The sequence below is a fragment of the Topomyia yanbarensis genome, chromosome 2, assembly GCF_030247195.1.
Source record: "Topomyia yanbarensis strain Yona2022 chromosome 2, ASM3024719v1, whole genome shotgun sequence".
Classification (NCBI taxonomy): Eukaryota; Metazoa; Arthropoda; class Insecta; order Diptera; family Culicidae; genus Topomyia; species Topomyia yanbarensis.
Window position 1 is genome coordinate 314795278 of NC_080671.1, and position 18422 is coordinate 314813699.

The 18422-nt window shown below is 37.4% G+C and overlaps 1 protein-coding gene across 1 annotated transcript in view; it reads right to left on the reverse strand.

Moving 5' to 3' along the window:
* Positions 1-360: 360 nt before the first annotated feature.
* Positions 361-18422, reverse strand: part of LOC131683631 (cardioacceleratory peptide receptor-like) — a 200631-nt gene continuing 182569 nt past the window's right edge. Inside the window, exons 5-9 of the mRNA XM_058965765.1 lie at positions 3590-3787; positions 3390-3485; positions 3136-3300; positions 2765-3056; positions 361-1771 (exon numbers count right to left, since the gene is read on the reverse strand). Of these exons, the coding sequence (XP_058821748.1) occupies positions 1522-1771; positions 2765-3056; positions 3136-3300; positions 3390-3485; positions 3590-3787 (1001 nt within the window). The 3' untranslated portion in view covers positions 361-1521. The remainder of the gene's footprint in view (positions 1772-2764; positions 3057-3135; positions 3301-3389; positions 3486-3589; positions 3788-18422) is intronic.

Below are 18422 nucleotides of genomic sequence, written 5' to 3' on the forward strand. Positions count from 1 at the left end.
AACAGTGAAGAAAACAGAAGTTTTCTATTTGTACTTTCATTATTTCTAAGGATTTTGGGTTACTCTTCGCTTTGGTACTGAATTTATGGTTCGCTTGTTTCTGCATTTATTTTCGCATATAAACATAAAATTAATGTGAGTAAACCCGAGGCAACCGACTGAGTTTGTTTGGCATAAAGTTTGCCAGTTTACCATTCAGTTGGGCGGTGTACTAAAAATGTAAATTTTTGTGACAGTATAAAAGGACAGGTTACATAATTGGGAGGCTTTGTACGATTCGAATAAAATGGAAAGCTTGAATGTTTTCTTTCTAGTATTTAATTCTTTTAATGGTTAGAGATGCGTGAAATAAAATACAGCTTAAAAGAATGCATATTTATTGTACACTGTTTTCAGGTTTTGCATAGTTTGAAGTTCCAATCGAGTTTCCATGTTTACAAATGGAACTCGAACGGAACGTATTTACACTCAGACACACATATGTTTGACGCTCTGTGGCATGGGACTCTCCAACATCAATTATGCACCGGATTGTGTGTAAAAACATGTTGCCGACAATTTGTACTCCTCCATTTAGCTTCGCTAAGTGCTGTTGTTTCTTGCGCTTGTTGACCTGTCCTCTCGCATCGTCGTATATCTTGTCGACACGGAAAGTCTGAATTTGTTTGAATGCAAGGAATGTTCGTTTGAATCAATTTCTTTAGACGGAAATGCAATACATGTTTCGATTAACTCAGCTGGAAACCGATGCTTAATATATGGTGACATTCCAGGATCCCACTTACCTAACTTACGACACCTGTCTCATGAGTGCTTAATCTCGGTTTTACTAGACCAGGACCATAGTAATGCAGTAAAATCGAAAACTAACCATAATGCTACATATGCTATGTAATTAGTGAGCCATTTTACCCCAGCTAAGAACCTTAGATGTACAAAAATCTATTCAGTCATATCTTAATTTGATTTTTGCAAATGTAACTAAATAAAATACTAGATTGATGCTTTCCGTGTCATGTCAACATACATAATTCGTACCGCTTTGCTTGAAAACAGGTCAAAGCTTGAGCACATTAAACATAATTGTTTCTTTTCTCCTTTCGTAGTATTTTTCTTCCATCAAGTGTTGGTTTTTGCCAACGCTTACTTCCCAGCACTTCCTCTCTACTGAAAAGGAGATTCCTACTCATGATACCATCTATCTGCTCACATAATTTATCATTGTAATCGAGTCAAATGTACACTTCTATGAGAGTTACACTCCTTCCCAACTCATTGTCTGCTAATTTTACGAAACCATTTCGTATTAGTCACAGCACGTTTATTTGATTTATTTTCGTTGAATAAATTATACTTAATAGTCTCTTGTACACACACAACAGTTGTTCCTGTATTTTTATCTTGGGTTACACCTATGCCAACCATATCTATTTACAAGCCAATAAATACTTATATCCTATCAGACAGTTCCGACATTCAACAGAAATATCAGTATATTCTTAAATGCTAGATTAAATAAGCTTAAACTTCGGACATGGCCACAACTACTTTTGGCCGCTCCACGATGACAACCCGTGACGGTCGAATGCAGGAACGTTGAGATATTGTCAGTGATGTGGTCAACGTTCTCATCGAGTCGCTGCTGTTGTGATTTTGCAGTCTCGGACCACCGTTAAGTATGATTCCGTTACGCATTTGTCCCCGTGCGCCACCATCCGCCCCTCTACAGCACCATTTGGAAGCGAGCAACCAACGGAACGGAGGTAGTCGTCTGGAACGAGATAAGGCATGGGATTAGAATCGTTTTCAGATTAGTTTTCGTTCTACTACTTTGATGTTCATTAGTTGTATTGTCCTTTTGCTCTTTAATTCTTTTCCTTTGTTCCTTTCTTCTTCTGTTCTTCTGTTCTTCTGTTCTTCTGTTCTTCTGTTCTTCTGTTCTTCTGTTCTTCTGTTCTTCTGTTCTTCTGTTCTTCTGTTCTTCTGTTCTTCTGTTCTTCTGTTCTTCTGTTCTTCTGTTCTTCTGTTCTTCTGTTCTTCTGTTCTTCTGTTCTTCTGTTCTTCTGTTCTTCTGTTCTTCTGTTCTTCTGTTCTTCTGTTCTTCTGTTCTTCTGTTCTTCTGTTCTTCTGTTCTTCTGTTCTTCTGTTCTTCTGTTCTTCTGTTCTTCTGTTCTTCTGTTCTTCTGTTCTTCTGTTCTTCTGTTCTTCTGTTCTTCTGTTCTTCTGTTCTTCTGTTCTTCTGTTCTTCTGTTCTTCTGTTCTTCTGTTCTTCTGTTCTTCTGTTCTTCTGTTCTTCTGTTCTTCTGTTCTTCTGTTCTTCTGTTCTTCTGTTCTTCTGTTCTTCTGTTCTTCTGTTCTTCTGTTCTTCTGTTCTTCTGTTCTTCTGTTCTTCTGTTCTTCTGTTCTTCTGTTCTTCTGTTCTTCTGTTCTTCTGTTCTTCTGTTCTTCTGTTCTTCTGTTCTTCTGTTCTTCTGTTCTTCTGTTCTTCTGTTCTTCTGTTCTTCTGTTCTTCTGTTCTTCTGTTCTTCTGTTCTTCTGTTCTTCTGTTCTTCTGTTCTTCTGTTCTTCTGTTCTTCTGTTCTTCTGTTCTTCTGTTCTTCTGTTCTTCTGTTCTTCTGTTCTTCTGTTCTTCTGTTCTTCTGTTCTTCTGTTCTTCTGTTCTTCTGTTCTTCTGTTCTTCCGTTCTTCTGTTCTTCTGTTCTTCTGTTTTTTGTTCTTCTTCCTTGTTTCTATCCGCTTCTTCTATTGTGTTCCCACTACTCACTTTATCATTCGACAGACCTGCGTCGAAAACAGACAGTAAATCAGTGGGTTGGCGGCCGAATTGAGCGGCGCCAAGCTTTGGATGAAGGTAGCTATCGCGATGTTGGTCTGCGTCTCTGGGATCTGACCGAACACTTGCAACAGGTCGAAAACAATGTAAGGCGACCAGCAGAGCACGAATACTATCACTATCACAATGGTCATCTTGACAGTTTTTACTTTTGCCTTTGGAATAATGCCCCGGGAGCTGGCTCTTCTGCTCGCCAAATCTGCCATCCCATTTCGGACTCGATCTGCAACGAGATTGAACGAAGAGCAAAATTAGCACTCAATCTGGTGGTAATTGCACTTGAAGCAGAAATCCCCTCGTACCGGTTGGTCCCATAATGGCTCCCTTGGCCCAAATCGTCTTGACGATGATTGCATAACATGCTGAAATGATCAGCGCTGGCAGGACAAAGAGTGAACTGGCCACCCAGCACATGTAGACCTGCCACCGCCATGGTTCTACCAAGTCGATCCAGCACTGCTTGCGTCCTGTAAAAAGTAAATCAGCGTAGGTGGAGGCAAATGGTGTGCAGAGATTCACAATTGCTTCCGCTCAGTGAAGCCCGGAATGAACTTACCCTGTATTGACCGTTCCTCGTAGAGATAGAATATTGGAAGCGAGAAAAGAGCACTCAAACTCCACGCTGCAGCTACTAACCGGCGGGCCCGGTTCCCTGTAAATAACCGTTCAAGCATACAGTTCAATTAAATCGTAAATTAAAAATGAACTATTGGCTCGGTGACTCTATCAAAGGCGGTGGCAAACAAAAAAACTTACAGCATCCGGAAAAATTCATTGGATGTGTGATTGCATCGTATCGGTCAATGCTGAGGGCCACCAGGACGTAGGTGGAGGCGTAGGTCACGCTAGCTTGGACGAATCGAATCGCTTTGCACGCTACATTTCCGGCTCTCCACGAGACCGTCATCCGCCAAATAATGTCCGTCAGCACACTTAGCAGCCCCACGCAGAGATCTGAAAGCAGAAAACAACGACAAATGGCCGGATGAGTGTTGTTTTTTAAATCCGTTGTGTTATTTTCATGGAGTTTCCCAGAAAAGAGTGTTAAAGCAACGTACAAAATCTTACATTAATTACTATCAGTATTACATCTCTATGTAGGAGAGAGTCGATCTCATTACCCACCATTTCTTATTGATTTTAAATCAAATATCGCAAATTCGCCATATTGCAGTCAATTTGAAATGAAACAACTGAGTCATTCCATGTGAAAGTGGTCAATACAGACGTAAATATAGACCAGATGCAGAATACTCATTTATTGTAGATTTCTAATTAGATTCATGTAGATTTCACAAAGAAAAAATAATTGAAAAACCTAAACCGAAACAATAACAAGTTAACGCAAAAAAATTCATTTGGCATACATATTTTTCATTAGTGGCGATTAAGTTGGAGCTGATACTGACATTGGAATGCGAGAAATCAAACCAGAAATTCCACTAAGTTGTTGAATTCGGTACACTTAAAACCCGACGAGTATGTTTCTATTACTTTTGGGTAAGATTCTGTTGTCTTTTTGGTGAAAAGACCACACATTGCGGTATTAAACCCATCTTACCGCAAAGGTAATAAACGGTGGAATGATGAATTTCGGTACTTGTACAATAGAGTGACAAGAAAAAACTGACCCCTATCGGCCCACCTCTGAGTCGATTCCTAGTTCCACCAGGAGTACTTGCTCCAACTTTGAAGCAAATCGGACAAGTCTAGCTACCAGACCAAGCTGCCTGGAGTTTGTATGGAATTTTTCGACAATTTACATGGAGAAAACCTAATAGCTCGCATTTTCACCGCTAGGTGGTACTGTTTGCATCATATTATCACTGTAAGTGAAAATAAGAAGGATAATTTAATTTTGTAGGATTTTGTCAAATACTGCTAGTCAATCCGGCTTTGTTGAAAGAAGTTTTTATACTTTTAACGCCGTGATGTTTGAGTCAGTTTTGCATGGGGCCTAGCAGTGCAAGGATGTGTATCAGTCCTCGAGTTTTCAAAATTTAATTATTTTTTTGACATATAATTAGCAAGGGACTGGAAGGTGAAGTATTTTTCAAATATTAAGAGCCATAGTACTCAAGGGAGAGCTAAAATTGGAAGTAAGAAAGTTTAGAAAAGCGTGGAGTAGCGCAGACTCAGGTGATTCGCATTTAATGCCAAAAGATCCTGACTCCTGCGCTGCAGAAGACAAAAAGCTAAGTAACCGGGAAACTCTAAGCTTGTTCATTGACCCTACTCCACGCTTTTCTAAACTTTCTTACTTCCAATCCTTGCTCTCCCTTGAGTACTATGGCTCTTAATATTTGAAAAATACTTCACCTTCCAGTCCCTTGCTAATTATATGTCGTTACAATATAAAAAAGGAAAAAGATTGACTCACTATAAGTCGTTAATAAAAAAGGAAAAAAAATATTTTTTTGGGCAATCCACTGTACAAGAATGTGCATCACATAACCAAACACTTTTTCAGTATGTGTCAACCTCGGCTCTGTTCGCGTGTAGGATAATTCTGTCGTTTTCTACGATAGTAATAGTATCGAGTCAAAGCAACCGGAATGCTGGCGGATTTCTGCCGGAATTCAGACTGAAATCTTCCCCAATATTGTCAAAAATCAGCCCGGATCGCGGATTTTTTACTGGGTATATGGTATGGTGTAATAAAAGTTTTAGGCAGATTTCGGATCCGAACCAGTTCCCGGATCAGGTCCAGTTTGTAACACGCCAGGGAAACATGAACCCGAGTAGTGGACAATTGCTACCTACAAGTTCCCGATCCGGACCAGTTTCCAGAACCGGACCAGTTCCCAGATCCGGACCAGTTCCCGCATCCTGACTAAATCCCGGATCTGGACCAGTTCCCCGATCCGGACTAGTCCCCGGATCTGGCTCATCCTTTTTTCCCTACAGGTCCGAACCTGAATCTGGCCCAGACTTGGCGCTTAGATTCTGACAAGTGTCTGAATCCGGACCCTCGGTGTAGCCGTTTTGTTAATCTGTTCCCGGAAGATTATCTTACCCTCTATGGCCAATTCAAAGTAATCAGGCAGATTAGACACGTTGCACCGTTCAGTTTTATTCTGCAATCCTCTGTCAAAACAAGTCTGGGAGTTTTTGAATGAGGAATAAGGATGACCTGGGTCTTTGCTGTGTTGATACCAATCCTCCAACTGTTGAAATAATCTCTCAGGACATCCGCGCTTCGTTAAAGCTTGGACGTAGGCGATCTAATGACCTTACCATTGTAGATGATTGCGGTATCAACGGCGAACAGTGATGAACTTCCATTTTAAGGCCATCGTGTCATATGTTATCGAAAGTAACTTTTCAACGTCGAGCAAAGATAAGACAGAGGTTTTGGAAAGAGATATTGGTAATTCAGGTATGTTGGTGGATGATAGATCAACTGCTTCGAAAGCCAAACTGCTCCATAAGCAATTTTTCTCGCAAAATGCGAGAAGAGAGTCGCAAATAGCTTTTTCGAGTAGTTTAGAAGACCCTAAGAGGAGGCTGATGGGACGACATTTTTAGTCTTCCCAGGTTTCCTAATGGGACGAGGGGAAGTAGTTAAGTTGGAGGCAATGATTGAAGATTAAACCAAAATTATTAAAAACTTGGTACTAAAATGTTTGAAATGTTTTAAGCTGAAAAAAGTTAACGAAACCGGGAACATTCATGTTCTTTGAGGTTTTGACGACAGTTCGTCAGCTATGAATTCCGGAACATATCCAGCTAATACAGGTGTGCGTAACTTGAGCATAAGGCGGACTAGTTCTGTTTTGTCACGGATTATGTTAGCTGACGAAGTACTGATCTTACTCGGAAGCCTTCTCACCAGGAATTATCAGTCGATGTATAGAATCATTGTTACCAAAGGGAAGCAGCGGCGGAATTGGCCATAGCGCGGTTTTAAAAAATTTCGTTAGCTTCCAGAATAGTTTGTCATAATCTGAGAGCGTGCGGATTTTGTTTGAGAAATCATTGTTTTTAAGGTCCACCAATCCGGCTTGGATGATTTTGGTCATACGGTTAGAATCGCTTTCTTAGAGAAGGTAGACAATACGTTGGTACCGTTTGCGAGGGGTGTTACGGAGGTTGATGAAATAGCTAGTGAGGCCGTCAATGATTACGGGACGGTGGGAAGTTGTTTAATTAGTGGAGACTCGAACTATAATTTGACCACACTTGATTCGTCTTTGAAAATATATTTAAATAAGTATATAGAGTAATGAGCCTATTTTTGCCCTGTTTCCATTGTCACACTACCCATTTGTCTGCCATCTTTGCTCAACGCATTAGCTCAAATAGTAGTGCGATAATTGGGGCTCTCGATTACAATTATCGCTGCGCACAAGCAGAAGAATTTCAGCAGTCTCAAGCCAATTTAGATATTATATTGATTATTAGGAACAAAGCAAATACGCTGAACTAATAAAATTAACCCTTTCATGGCCAACTTTTTTCTAGTGCATGCAGGGTTTCAAAAATATTTTTCCTTGAAAACGGTGGGATCAAGAAACACGAAAAGCCTATTTTCATAAAGATAGGTGCTTCCATGGCAGTGCTAGAAGCTGGTCAATTTTTACCTTCTAATGCTCAATACAATTCTCCTAGAATAATTACAATAGTCCCATTATGTGGAAAACGTAGCCAACGACAGCCTAAATTGATAAGTTTTATCAGTTTTCAACAATATTCAACGTAAGCTGTCCTTGGCAGCACTGCTCCATCGGAATCCAATCAGACTAATTGCAACAACTTCAGTTCTAGAGCTGATACTTGTAACTGTTAATACTCAAATTCAAGGCAATAATCACATTAATGAGCCTTACTTGTTTTTGTGAGCAAATCTCGCCTCAATAAAAAGTTTTAGCTGTTTAAAATAGTATGGTGCCCTCCCTAATAGAGCCAACCTTTTCATATTCAACTTTGTTCTGGTGCATCTAGGGTTTCAAAATTATTTTTCCTTGAAAACGGTGGGATCAACAAACACGAAAAGCCTTTTTTCATAAAAATAAGTGCTTCCCTTGCAGTTTTAGAAGCTGCTTAATTTTTATTTTTAATGCTCAATACAATTCGCCTAGAATATTTATAATACTCAAATTGCTTGGAAAACGTAGCCAAACACAATCTAAATTGATAAGTTTTAGCAGTTTTAAATAACGTTGCACCATAACGAAGGTATATGAAAAAATCATTTTCCGTCGTCAATATAAACTGTCCCTGGCAGCACTGCCCCATCGGAATCCAACCAGACTAATTGCAATAACTTCAGTTCTAGAGTTGATTCAGGTAACTATCAATGCGCAAATGAAACGCAATAGTCACATTTATTAGGCTTACTTGTTTTAGTAAGCAAATCTTGCCTCAATCAAAAATTATATCCGTTTAAAAACTTTGTTGTCTACAAACAACATGGGCATGAAGGTGTTAAGCCAATTGAATGTTATAAATGGAACGATGTTAGTTATTCCCGTTTAAAAAAGCTACGTAGCATGACATGACTCCCTACCCACCTGTCGTCACACATCATCACAAAATACAATGTATTGCTGAATTCTATATAAAATAAAATTAACCAGCTTTATTTACTTTCATTGAAATATCATTAATTTATACTGATATAAGAGGCTTTTTCAACAGTAAAGCATCACGCATTTATCGCATTTTTTTTAAAACTTGAGTGGGTTGAGACTGCATATTGTTTTTTCGTAGAGAGAAAAAAAGAAAATGATGAAAAATGGCAATATCAGTTTATTGCTAGTATGTCAGAATAGGTTTTTAAGAGCATTTAAAGATTTTTTTGTATTATCGATTATAAAAATAGCTATGCGGCGGGATTCAAAATTTCACAAAATAAAAAAAAAAAAATAGGGGGCTAGGGGTGGGCGTAGCGTATTGGTAAATCGATTGCCTTGTACGCAGCGCACCTGGGTTCGAGTCCCGACCCCGCACATAGGGTTAGAAATTTTTCATAAAAGATTTTTCTAACCCGAAGAGGCGAATGACCTTAAGGTTAAAACCTCTATAATCGAAATAAAAAAAAAGAATAAGGGGCTATTTATGACGTATATTTGAGTGCAAAATTGTTGGTGTAATTAGTACACAAGGCAACGTTCTCAAGTCATCCACTTTTTATATCAAGAATTCTGAAATAAAGGTTCGAAACCAGTTTTTTCACGGCCAAGATCACATTATTTCGCAACCACCAACTTTGGAGATTCAATATCTTCAAAGAAATTATGCAACATAATACAGAGCATCTCTTGAAAAAAAAACAATTTTGGTAATTAATTCCCTGGACATAATTACGGAAAATAAACTCAAAACATTATTTGGAGGCTTGGTACATTCGGTAAAGTTGTTGATAATGATATTAAAAACAACTTTTTTATCAAGTTATCAAAGAAAATATACCTGACAAACAACATACACAAAAAAAAACAATTAAAGAATTGAGGGAAAAGCCAGTTTTTTATATAAAGGCTGACAAGGGAAACAAAGTAGTAATCATGGACAGAGAACAATATGACGCTGACATGAGACAAAAATTACCTCTGGCCCATATAGAGCACAGAGAAAAAATCCTCATCCAGGAATGATCAAAAGAGTATACAAATCCCTGAAAGACCAATTCTGGGAGTTAATCTAACTCGACTTAAAATTTCAATCCCCTCCTTACCCAGGATAAAAGGACTTCCAAAAATTCATTAACCTGGTAATGAGATCAGGGAAATTATTTCAGCAGTAGGTGCTCCAAACCAATAACTTGCAAAATGGCGTAGATGAATTTCAAAGTATGCCCAAAAAATCCCCAGCCGATCTGTCAAGTGTACACAAGAATTCGCTTTTCAACTTCAGAATTCTTATAAAATCGAAGAGGACGAAATAATGGTTTCTTTTGATGTAACTGCCTTATTCCCAAGTGTCCCTGTAAAAGATTCAATTAGCCTTCTCGAGGATTGGTTCCTTCAACAAAACGGTAATAATCTGTGGAAAAGCAAAGTAAAAGCTTGTATGAAACTTACACGCCTTTGCATGGAAGAAAATTATTTCAAATTCTGGGGTGTCTTCTATAAACAAACTAAGGGTGCTCCAATGGGTAACCCGCTCTCTCCTTTTCTTTGTGAACTATTCATGGCAAATCTTGAGGAATGTCTGAAAGAAAAAGGTATGTTACCAGAACGCTGGTTGAGATACGTTGATGATATCTTCTGCATCATCAAACGAAAAAATTTACCCCAAATGTTGGAAGTCATTAACAAAATCCATAAAAATATTAAATTTACACACGAGGAAGAGGAAGATAACAAATTGGCCTTTCTGGATGTCCTGGTGAAAAGAGTGGGAGAGTCCTTGACTTTCGAAATATATAGGAAACCTACGAATACTGAAAAAATTATACCAAATACTTCAAACCTTTCTTACCAGCATAAAATGGCCGCTTTTCATCATATGGTTCGTAGAATGCTTAGTTTACCTTTGGGGAAAAGCAAAAATTAAAGAAACAAAATTTATTTTCTAAATATGTAGGCTCAATGGGTATCCAGAGCAAACCAACCAATCAATAATTCACAAAAAAACAAGATGTTTAACAAACAAGTTCTCACAACCTTAACTCCAACAACTGAAAGTTTAAAAAGGATAGCTGTAGATTTCAGCAAAAATATGGCATATCCACTCAGAACAAAATTAAAAAAGTTTGGTATGGATCTTGTTTTCATTAGTAGAAATTACCAACAAAAATCAATACTAGGCTCCACAAAAGATCCAATAAACACTCTAAGCATATCTGGGATATACAAAATATCATGTTCAGATTGTGATAATGTTTATATTGGGCAAACTAAGAGATCATTAGAAATCCGGTTTAAGGATCACATCGCAGAAATTATTAAAGCTTCTAGGGAATCGGACAAAGATGTACCATTTCACTTCAAATCTAAGGTAGCGGAACACGCCGTTTTTCAAAAAGCACGACCCAACTACCGAAGATATAAAAATTCAACGAAAAATTTCCAATCCCTGGAAATTAGATGTAGCTGAGAGCTTGGAAATTTTCAAACAGTCCCCTTCGTCCTTACTTAATCGAGATCAAGGTAACGTATTTTCATGGCTTTTCAAACTACTATCCATACACAAAAAAACAGCGCGCATCTAGTTACCTACACCCCTTTCTACCTGTTGTTCTGTATAAAAGGTTGTAGCAATAGCAATTTTCTTTAGACTGATATTGAACACTGAAGAAGACTATAAGTAATAGTTGAAATACTAGTATCTGATTTATAGTGAAAAGCAACAGTTTTTCATCGATAATGGAATTAAACGAAAGATATCTGTCACAACAAGTTTAATTGTGACATTCCACTAAGTCGCTCAAAAAGTTTTGAATATTGTAAGAAATTATAAACTTTTTTAAAGACACAAAAATCTTCAAATGCTCATAAAAACCGACCATTATATACTAGAAACAAACGAAAAACGCCATTTTGCCTCACACAAAGACCTTCAAATGCTCATAAAACGGATCCTGGCGTACTAGAGCCTCTAATCACTTTTATCGACCCTTGAAGTGTTTTGTTTCGGTAAACAGTGTTAAGAAAAATGACAAAAGGCATATGCAACATGGTTAAAAGACATGGCTCTACAAGTGTCAAAGGCATAATAAAACTAATAAAAGCGTAAGTAAATATTGAAAAACTAAAGTGTGCAAAGTAGCTCCACATATCCAAAGTAGCCCCGCATGACGGTACTTAATTATTTGGATGGCTTTTCTGCACAGGATAGACTAAGAGATTTTAATCTGCTGCACTCTGAAATTTTGGATGAATATTTTCAGAAAATAATTCTATCGGTGGAAGCTAAGAAAAAAATCGATTGTTTTATGATTGACTGATGGAATCATTTAAGTTTTTTAATTGGTCGCATCAGCGAATTACCACGGGATTCCATTGCAATTTTATCGATATACACAGCTGTTTCACACATAATTGTCCCATATAGGAAAACTTGTTCGACAAAGTGCAATTATGCGTATAACGAGAGCATCCAATAAGTCAAAGGCAAAAAAATAATAAGCCTTCATTATGCTTTATTTTTCTATCGATGCAGTTCAAAAACTTGTGATTTATTCGATTATTATTTTATGGTACTTAAATTTTGCAATTTGTTTCGCATAGATTTTCTTTGCAAACGTTGTTAAATTAATTGAATCCTCCGGTGCACATTTTATTTCCAGGTATGTTGAAACTTGTGTTTCATCAGAATCGAGTCAATTGACAGTAAAAAAAGCACGTTTTCCAACACACCTTTCTGCTTCCATTTCAGGTCAGTGCTGAGAACCACAATGCATTGTGTCGAGAAAACGGTTCGATGCGCACACACACACACACACAAACGTGTGATGGCTTCACAATTTTCACTATTTTCGTTCTATTGTTGGCTTCTCAGGCATTCATTACAAAATGGAAAAGGCTAAACGAAAATAAATAATAGCATTCCTAGGAACCACAACAGGATCGCAGCAGGATACACTTTTTTCATAAATGGATTACATATATTCTATCAGATCGTACCGTCAAAGTAAAATTCTTCGTCCAGAATCAACTGAATTAATATGACAATTTAAAATGGTTGTGTGTTCAAAATACATTTTCGGAAGTAGTAGCATAAAAAATTTGTCGCGGGGTTAAAATTCCGCGAAACGAAAATTTAGCGAAGTGAGTGTACTTGTATATCATGCTATCCATCCGGAGTAGTCTGCTACCAGTTACTACATGCGTCTTTTACAGGAATGGCTCGCTCCTGTTATCTATTTTTTTCCATCTAGTAAACACTGGACCATTATTTTCGGCTACACAGCTTTGTGAGATAGTGGCCCGGCAAAAGGGGAGGAAAAATCATTAGAGAGATCATTTGTATGCATTGTCCGTGCCTATACAGAGGGTTGGCCTTTATTGTTTTCAGACTGATCTGACAAAAACAGAAACATGGAATGGGTAGAATATGATAAACTTTTTCAATCAACCCTGTTTGACCTATATTGGTTTCTATTGGCCGTGGTATGGCGCTCTGATAGTGAAGAGTGATTTTCTTAAAGAGGAAAAATCAGATGAGAGCTTCAATGCATTATATCGGCTTGGTTCAGTGGCGGATCCAAGGGGAGGGTCTTGGGGGTGCGGACCCCCTCCGAAATGTTTTTACTTGTTGAGAAATTTTAAATTAGTTTTCTAGTTTATATTAGTTTTAAACTCAAAATAGTCCCAAATCAAATTTTACAAACAAAACTTATATTCTTTAAATATGGTTATTACGTAGGGTAAGGTGGGGCAAATCCGACCGTTGGGTAAACCCGACCTCCCTCTGTTATCGAAAATCAGAAGCACTACGCGAACTAATATCAATGGTGTCGTGAAAAGCAACGAAAATAATCATAATTGTGGTATGTAGCATTTTATTAGTCTACATTGAGATGCTCAAACGACAATAAGTGTGTTTTTACAACTTTTGATTTGATTTTTGTGCATCATTGACTACAGGAAATTTCTAATTGTTAAAGTGATAGCATAAAAATGTAAGTAGATTGAAATTCTTTGATTAAGGTCCTACGAAGTGCATAGATGAATTTAGTCCAACTTTTTTCATATTTATTTTTTTTTTAAATTGCATCGTAATGAAAAATGACGCGGTGGGGCAAATCCGACCTCTAAATAGTGGGGAAAATCCGACCGCTTTTTTTGCTAAGCAAATGTTTAATTATCAAATTGAAATATATTTTTATTGTTATTATTTAGTATTTTTTTTTGCGCAATGGTTCATAATTACAAACGAAAGACACAAAAACGTGATGAATATAGTGTTCGTCGAGCAATTTCTCCGAAGCAAATGGGAACATCTTTATGTGCTACTGCTCGTGATTTTGACATTCCAAGATTGTCATTGAATTCCATTTTCCATTCAATAACGTAACATTCATTGATTTATCATTGGAAAACCATAAAATTTGGGTAATACCTGTACTAAATCAACTAAAAACATAGGCGGTCGGGTTTACCCCGCCATTTTTGAAAACAGCAAAAATGAACGTTTTCGTACAACGCTTGAATCTCAAAATTTTCCCAAGATATGAATGAAATGCTATACTTAGAAAGTTGCTCAGAAGACTAACCTATAATTTGGTATATTAAACGACTTGATCCGATGTAAAATGGGCATTTTGCAGCCAAAACCATTTACTAGGTCGGATTTGCCCCACCTTACCCTATAACAAACTGTACAAAAAATTTTAAAACCCGAAATTTCAGACCCCTCCCGAATTTTTTTTCCTGAATCCGCTCCTGGCTTGGTTACTGGATTTCAGGGTAGGTAAAGGTAGGTATCAAGTATAAAGGGTGTATGTATGGAATCAGATTGCATCACAAGAAAAGGTTTGTCAAATATCATCCATTCAACTGATTGTTTTCAAACTTTTAAAGAATAAAATAAAACATCATATAACTTTTTCCGTCTTGCTTTTATTCAACTTTACAATTATATCCAAATGAACATAACTTCTCCTTAACACTGCGTCTTGTACATCGTTTGGGCCAACTTATTGTTATGGTGAACAGTGGCGGCGCGAGGTGTTTTGTCGCTCGGGGCCAAACATTAAATTTACCGCCCCTTTTACAACGAATTTTCAAAAAAGTTCAACTATGTCCCACCTTTTCACATGAAACGAATATGATAAAGGTATTAGAAAGTGTCTACACAAAAATGAACTTTTTCACATTTTATTGTCAATATTTTGTCCTGGCGGTAGTGTTGCGCATAAATTTCCTCGCGAAAGGTGTGGCTACGACTCCGTTCACATGTTCGCTCCGCGCTCATGTCCTTTAATTATGGCAATAATTGGTGCCTAAAATTTCCTTGTTTGAGCAAAGAGAGGGCATTCTTCATTTGGTTTATGACTACTGGTACACCTTCTATAAAATATTACATATTAAAAAAACTGATCAAGGAATTGGACAAATCATTTTAAAATATTATTTTTGTGAGATACTGGCGATCAACCTTTTTTAAAATTCTCTAGCTAAACGTTTAGAGAAACATAATTTTCTTTTAACCCCTATCAAACCCATTTTATTTATAAACAATAACGTTTATCATTTTTTTGCTAAGGAAAGACTAGCTCACAAAACTAATTATTGAGACTATTAAATTTCATTTGAGCACTAGCACATATAAGTAATATTCATAGAACTGATGTAATTGCAATTTGTCTGAATAGATCCCGGTGAAACAGTGCTGCCAAGGACAGTGGGCATAACATAAATTTTTGATATCTTTATGATGGCTCAAATTATTATTGAAAACTGATAGACTCAATTAAGACCGTCTTTGACTACCTTTTCCATACTATTTGATTATAGTAATCAATTGTATTGTATTGAGCATCGGATGTTAAATTTTGAGCAGCTTTTAGCACGGCGAAAGAAGAACCTATCTTAATTAAAACAGGTTTTTATGCTTCTTGATCGCGACAGTTTTGATGAAAAATTGTTTTGGAGCCCTATATGCACCAGCGAAAAAGTAGAACATGAATGGGCTAATGTATGTTTTTTAAATATTAACTTTTAATATTAAAGTATCGCAATGTTCACTTTTTTAATGCCTTTGGAGTACTACAAATAACACGGTGCCATAGTGCTTCTGTACTTTTCAAGTGACCTGGGTTATGGATTTCATCAAATGCAAATGCAACATAAAATAATGTATGAGAAATGCTGTATACCCTCAAAATCTTGATTTATAGCCAAAAGTTTTCGTATTTTTCGGGACCTTCGCCGCTGAAGCGGTCTAAGCGGTCATTTTTTAACTGATTTTCAATTTCTGTGTTCTGCAAAGAAGACGAAAAGACCTCTCCAACGCAACGGTATGCTATGTTATGTTCTTTTGTTTAAAATACTCTGGGGGTTTAGGACAGCAACTCGTAAACAACGAATATTTTGAGATTTTTTCATGAAAATTAGGAAAATTACTCAACAATTTTATAAAAAATTTAGAGATTTAATTCTGCATCTAACGACCTGTTTATCTCCAAATTCGGCTACAATCTTAAAACTTTCACTTTAAAGTTTATACACATGCTTCCAAATGTATACGCAATCGAGCAAAAAAATCGAATTTTTTTTATGGGGACCCCTTGAAAGATCATGCGAGCAAGTTTCTAATTTGGAAACGCTGTCATTTTTCAACCAATTGTGATTGAAAATACCGCATAACACTTTTAACAAAATAATATATCATAGCATACCGTTGATAGGGCCATTTCTTCCTCGTTACAGAATTCTCAAAAAAATTAAATCCGGTTGAAAAATGACTGCGAAACTAATATTTTAGACTCGAAAAATAGTTTTTTTTTGCCATAAATCAAGATTTTGAGGGTATATTAATTTGATCAAATGTGGCTTTGTATTGTATTTGACCTAACCTAACCTTTACTAAATCACTTGAAAAGTACATTCTTTTTATTTTGTCACCCCCTTGTAATTATTCATTATGGTACAAGAGTCGACAATTTTTTTATAGTATTTGTAGTATTTGTAATATTTGTAGTATTTGTAGTATTTGTATACTAATAACAAGGTCGTCGAATTATGTATACTTCCATGTGCTCGCCAGCTTCTACCTCGTGCCTCAGCTTTGTAAGTAATTGTTTGTCACAATTTGAGTCCTATATATATGCTCCCAAACGACCCCAGATGAAAGGGCGCCCAAAAAGCTTCTACCATAATTCCAAATTTGCGTAAACAAATTAATAATCGTCATCATTATCTTAGTAACCTAGTGACCGAACAATCCGGATAACCGAATTATAATTGAATGTATTTTAGAGTTCCAGGTTACTTGATCTTGAATCGCCGGTTTTCAACCTCCATGGACGCCCACAGCAAGCGCATCTTCCTCAATGCACCGCCAGCGATAGCGGGGTATACCGCGCAGTCCACGACCTCTTCCAGGTTCTCTGCTGATCATAACGTTAGCTGGTTCTCTCTTGTCATACAAGCTCAGCTCACTGTAGTGTGCCGTGTTTTATTAGCCTTCCAACCATGCTGGCCATGGTTGTATACTTGGCACCGTTAGGGGTTCATGCGACTGTGCTATTTTTAGGCTGTGGGGCTTTAGCTGACTACGTAAACCACATTCGCAGAAGCTACATGCATTGTTCCTTCGCGGCTAACATCGTTATCATATGACAGTAGTGTTCTAACATATATGAATTTGTTTGTACCGTACCGTACCCTATCGATTTCCACCTCGAACCCAACGTCGTGCTGTTACGTTCTCTACCAGCTACCATGTACTTTGTATTGTGAGAGTTTATAGTCAGTTCGATTCTTGCAGCTTTACTTATGAAAGGCAACAATGCCTCCTCCACTGCTCTGCGATTAACGCCAATGATGTCGATGTCATGTTCCTTTTGCACACCAGATCTTTGTATCGCTTGATTTTATCTTACCCAGCGTCATACGAATCAGTTTAATCAGTTTTGTCGGGAAACCATGCTCAATCAGATGGTGAGTACGCAAGTTGTATTCCCGGAATATATTCAGAATTTGTCGCTGGGTAAACATATGGTCCGTCGTTGATCATTGATCGACCGACAAAGCATTCAGCCAACAGGCGCAGGGTCATCAATAGAACACGAGAGACTACCTTGTAGGCGGCATTGAGTTATGCCTAAGAAGATATTATGTTCGAGTTTGTAGCACTTATTGAAGATAGGACATATGAGACCATTCAACCAATCCAACGGCATTTTTTCTTCCACGCAGTTCATCCCGATAACGGAGTGGATTGCTTCTCACAGGTCTCTTAGACTTTTAGAAATTCATCCGGGATTCCGCCCTTCCCAGCGGCCTTATCGTTGTTAAGCTCTCGCACCTGACCAACGCACCTGATTTTTAACAGGAACGGAAACACCTTTCCAATGGAATTAAAAGATTGTAAATACAAAGTATACTTTTTGAGTTATAGACATTTCAAAACAAACAAGTTGTTTATAAAAAAAGTTCAATAGCTTTGTAGTTGAGTTTTGATAGTTTGTGTAGAACGTTTTTTTCCCCAAATACAACTCTCTATCACCGCTCGAAAGATTCTTAACCATGAACCAAACACTCTGTATATGATAGAGTTTCCTGGTTTAATCCCAGCAAATTAGTCTGCATACTCCCACTACTTTAAGTACGTTCGTTCGGAAACTAATCTCAGTTGAATCTTTTTGGACTGAGCAATATGTATATAATTTTGTTCGATTGCATCCGTCGTCTTGATCCCCTACTTTTTAATAGTCAATCGCCAAAATAATATAAATTCAAGCGTTTTACCCACACTTGATTTTGATCGTGATTATTGAAACTTGAATTATTAAAAAAAATGAAATAGAAATTTGTTTAGTAGGAAATGCCGCCCCCTGATTTTGCAGCTCGGGGCGGTTGCCCCCTTCGCCCCCCCCCTTAGCGCCGCCACTGATGGTGAAAGCCATTTTTGCTCATTACTGTTTCCTACTTCACTTCCTTGGGATGCTTCAGGAGTGTTTGATGATGGCCCA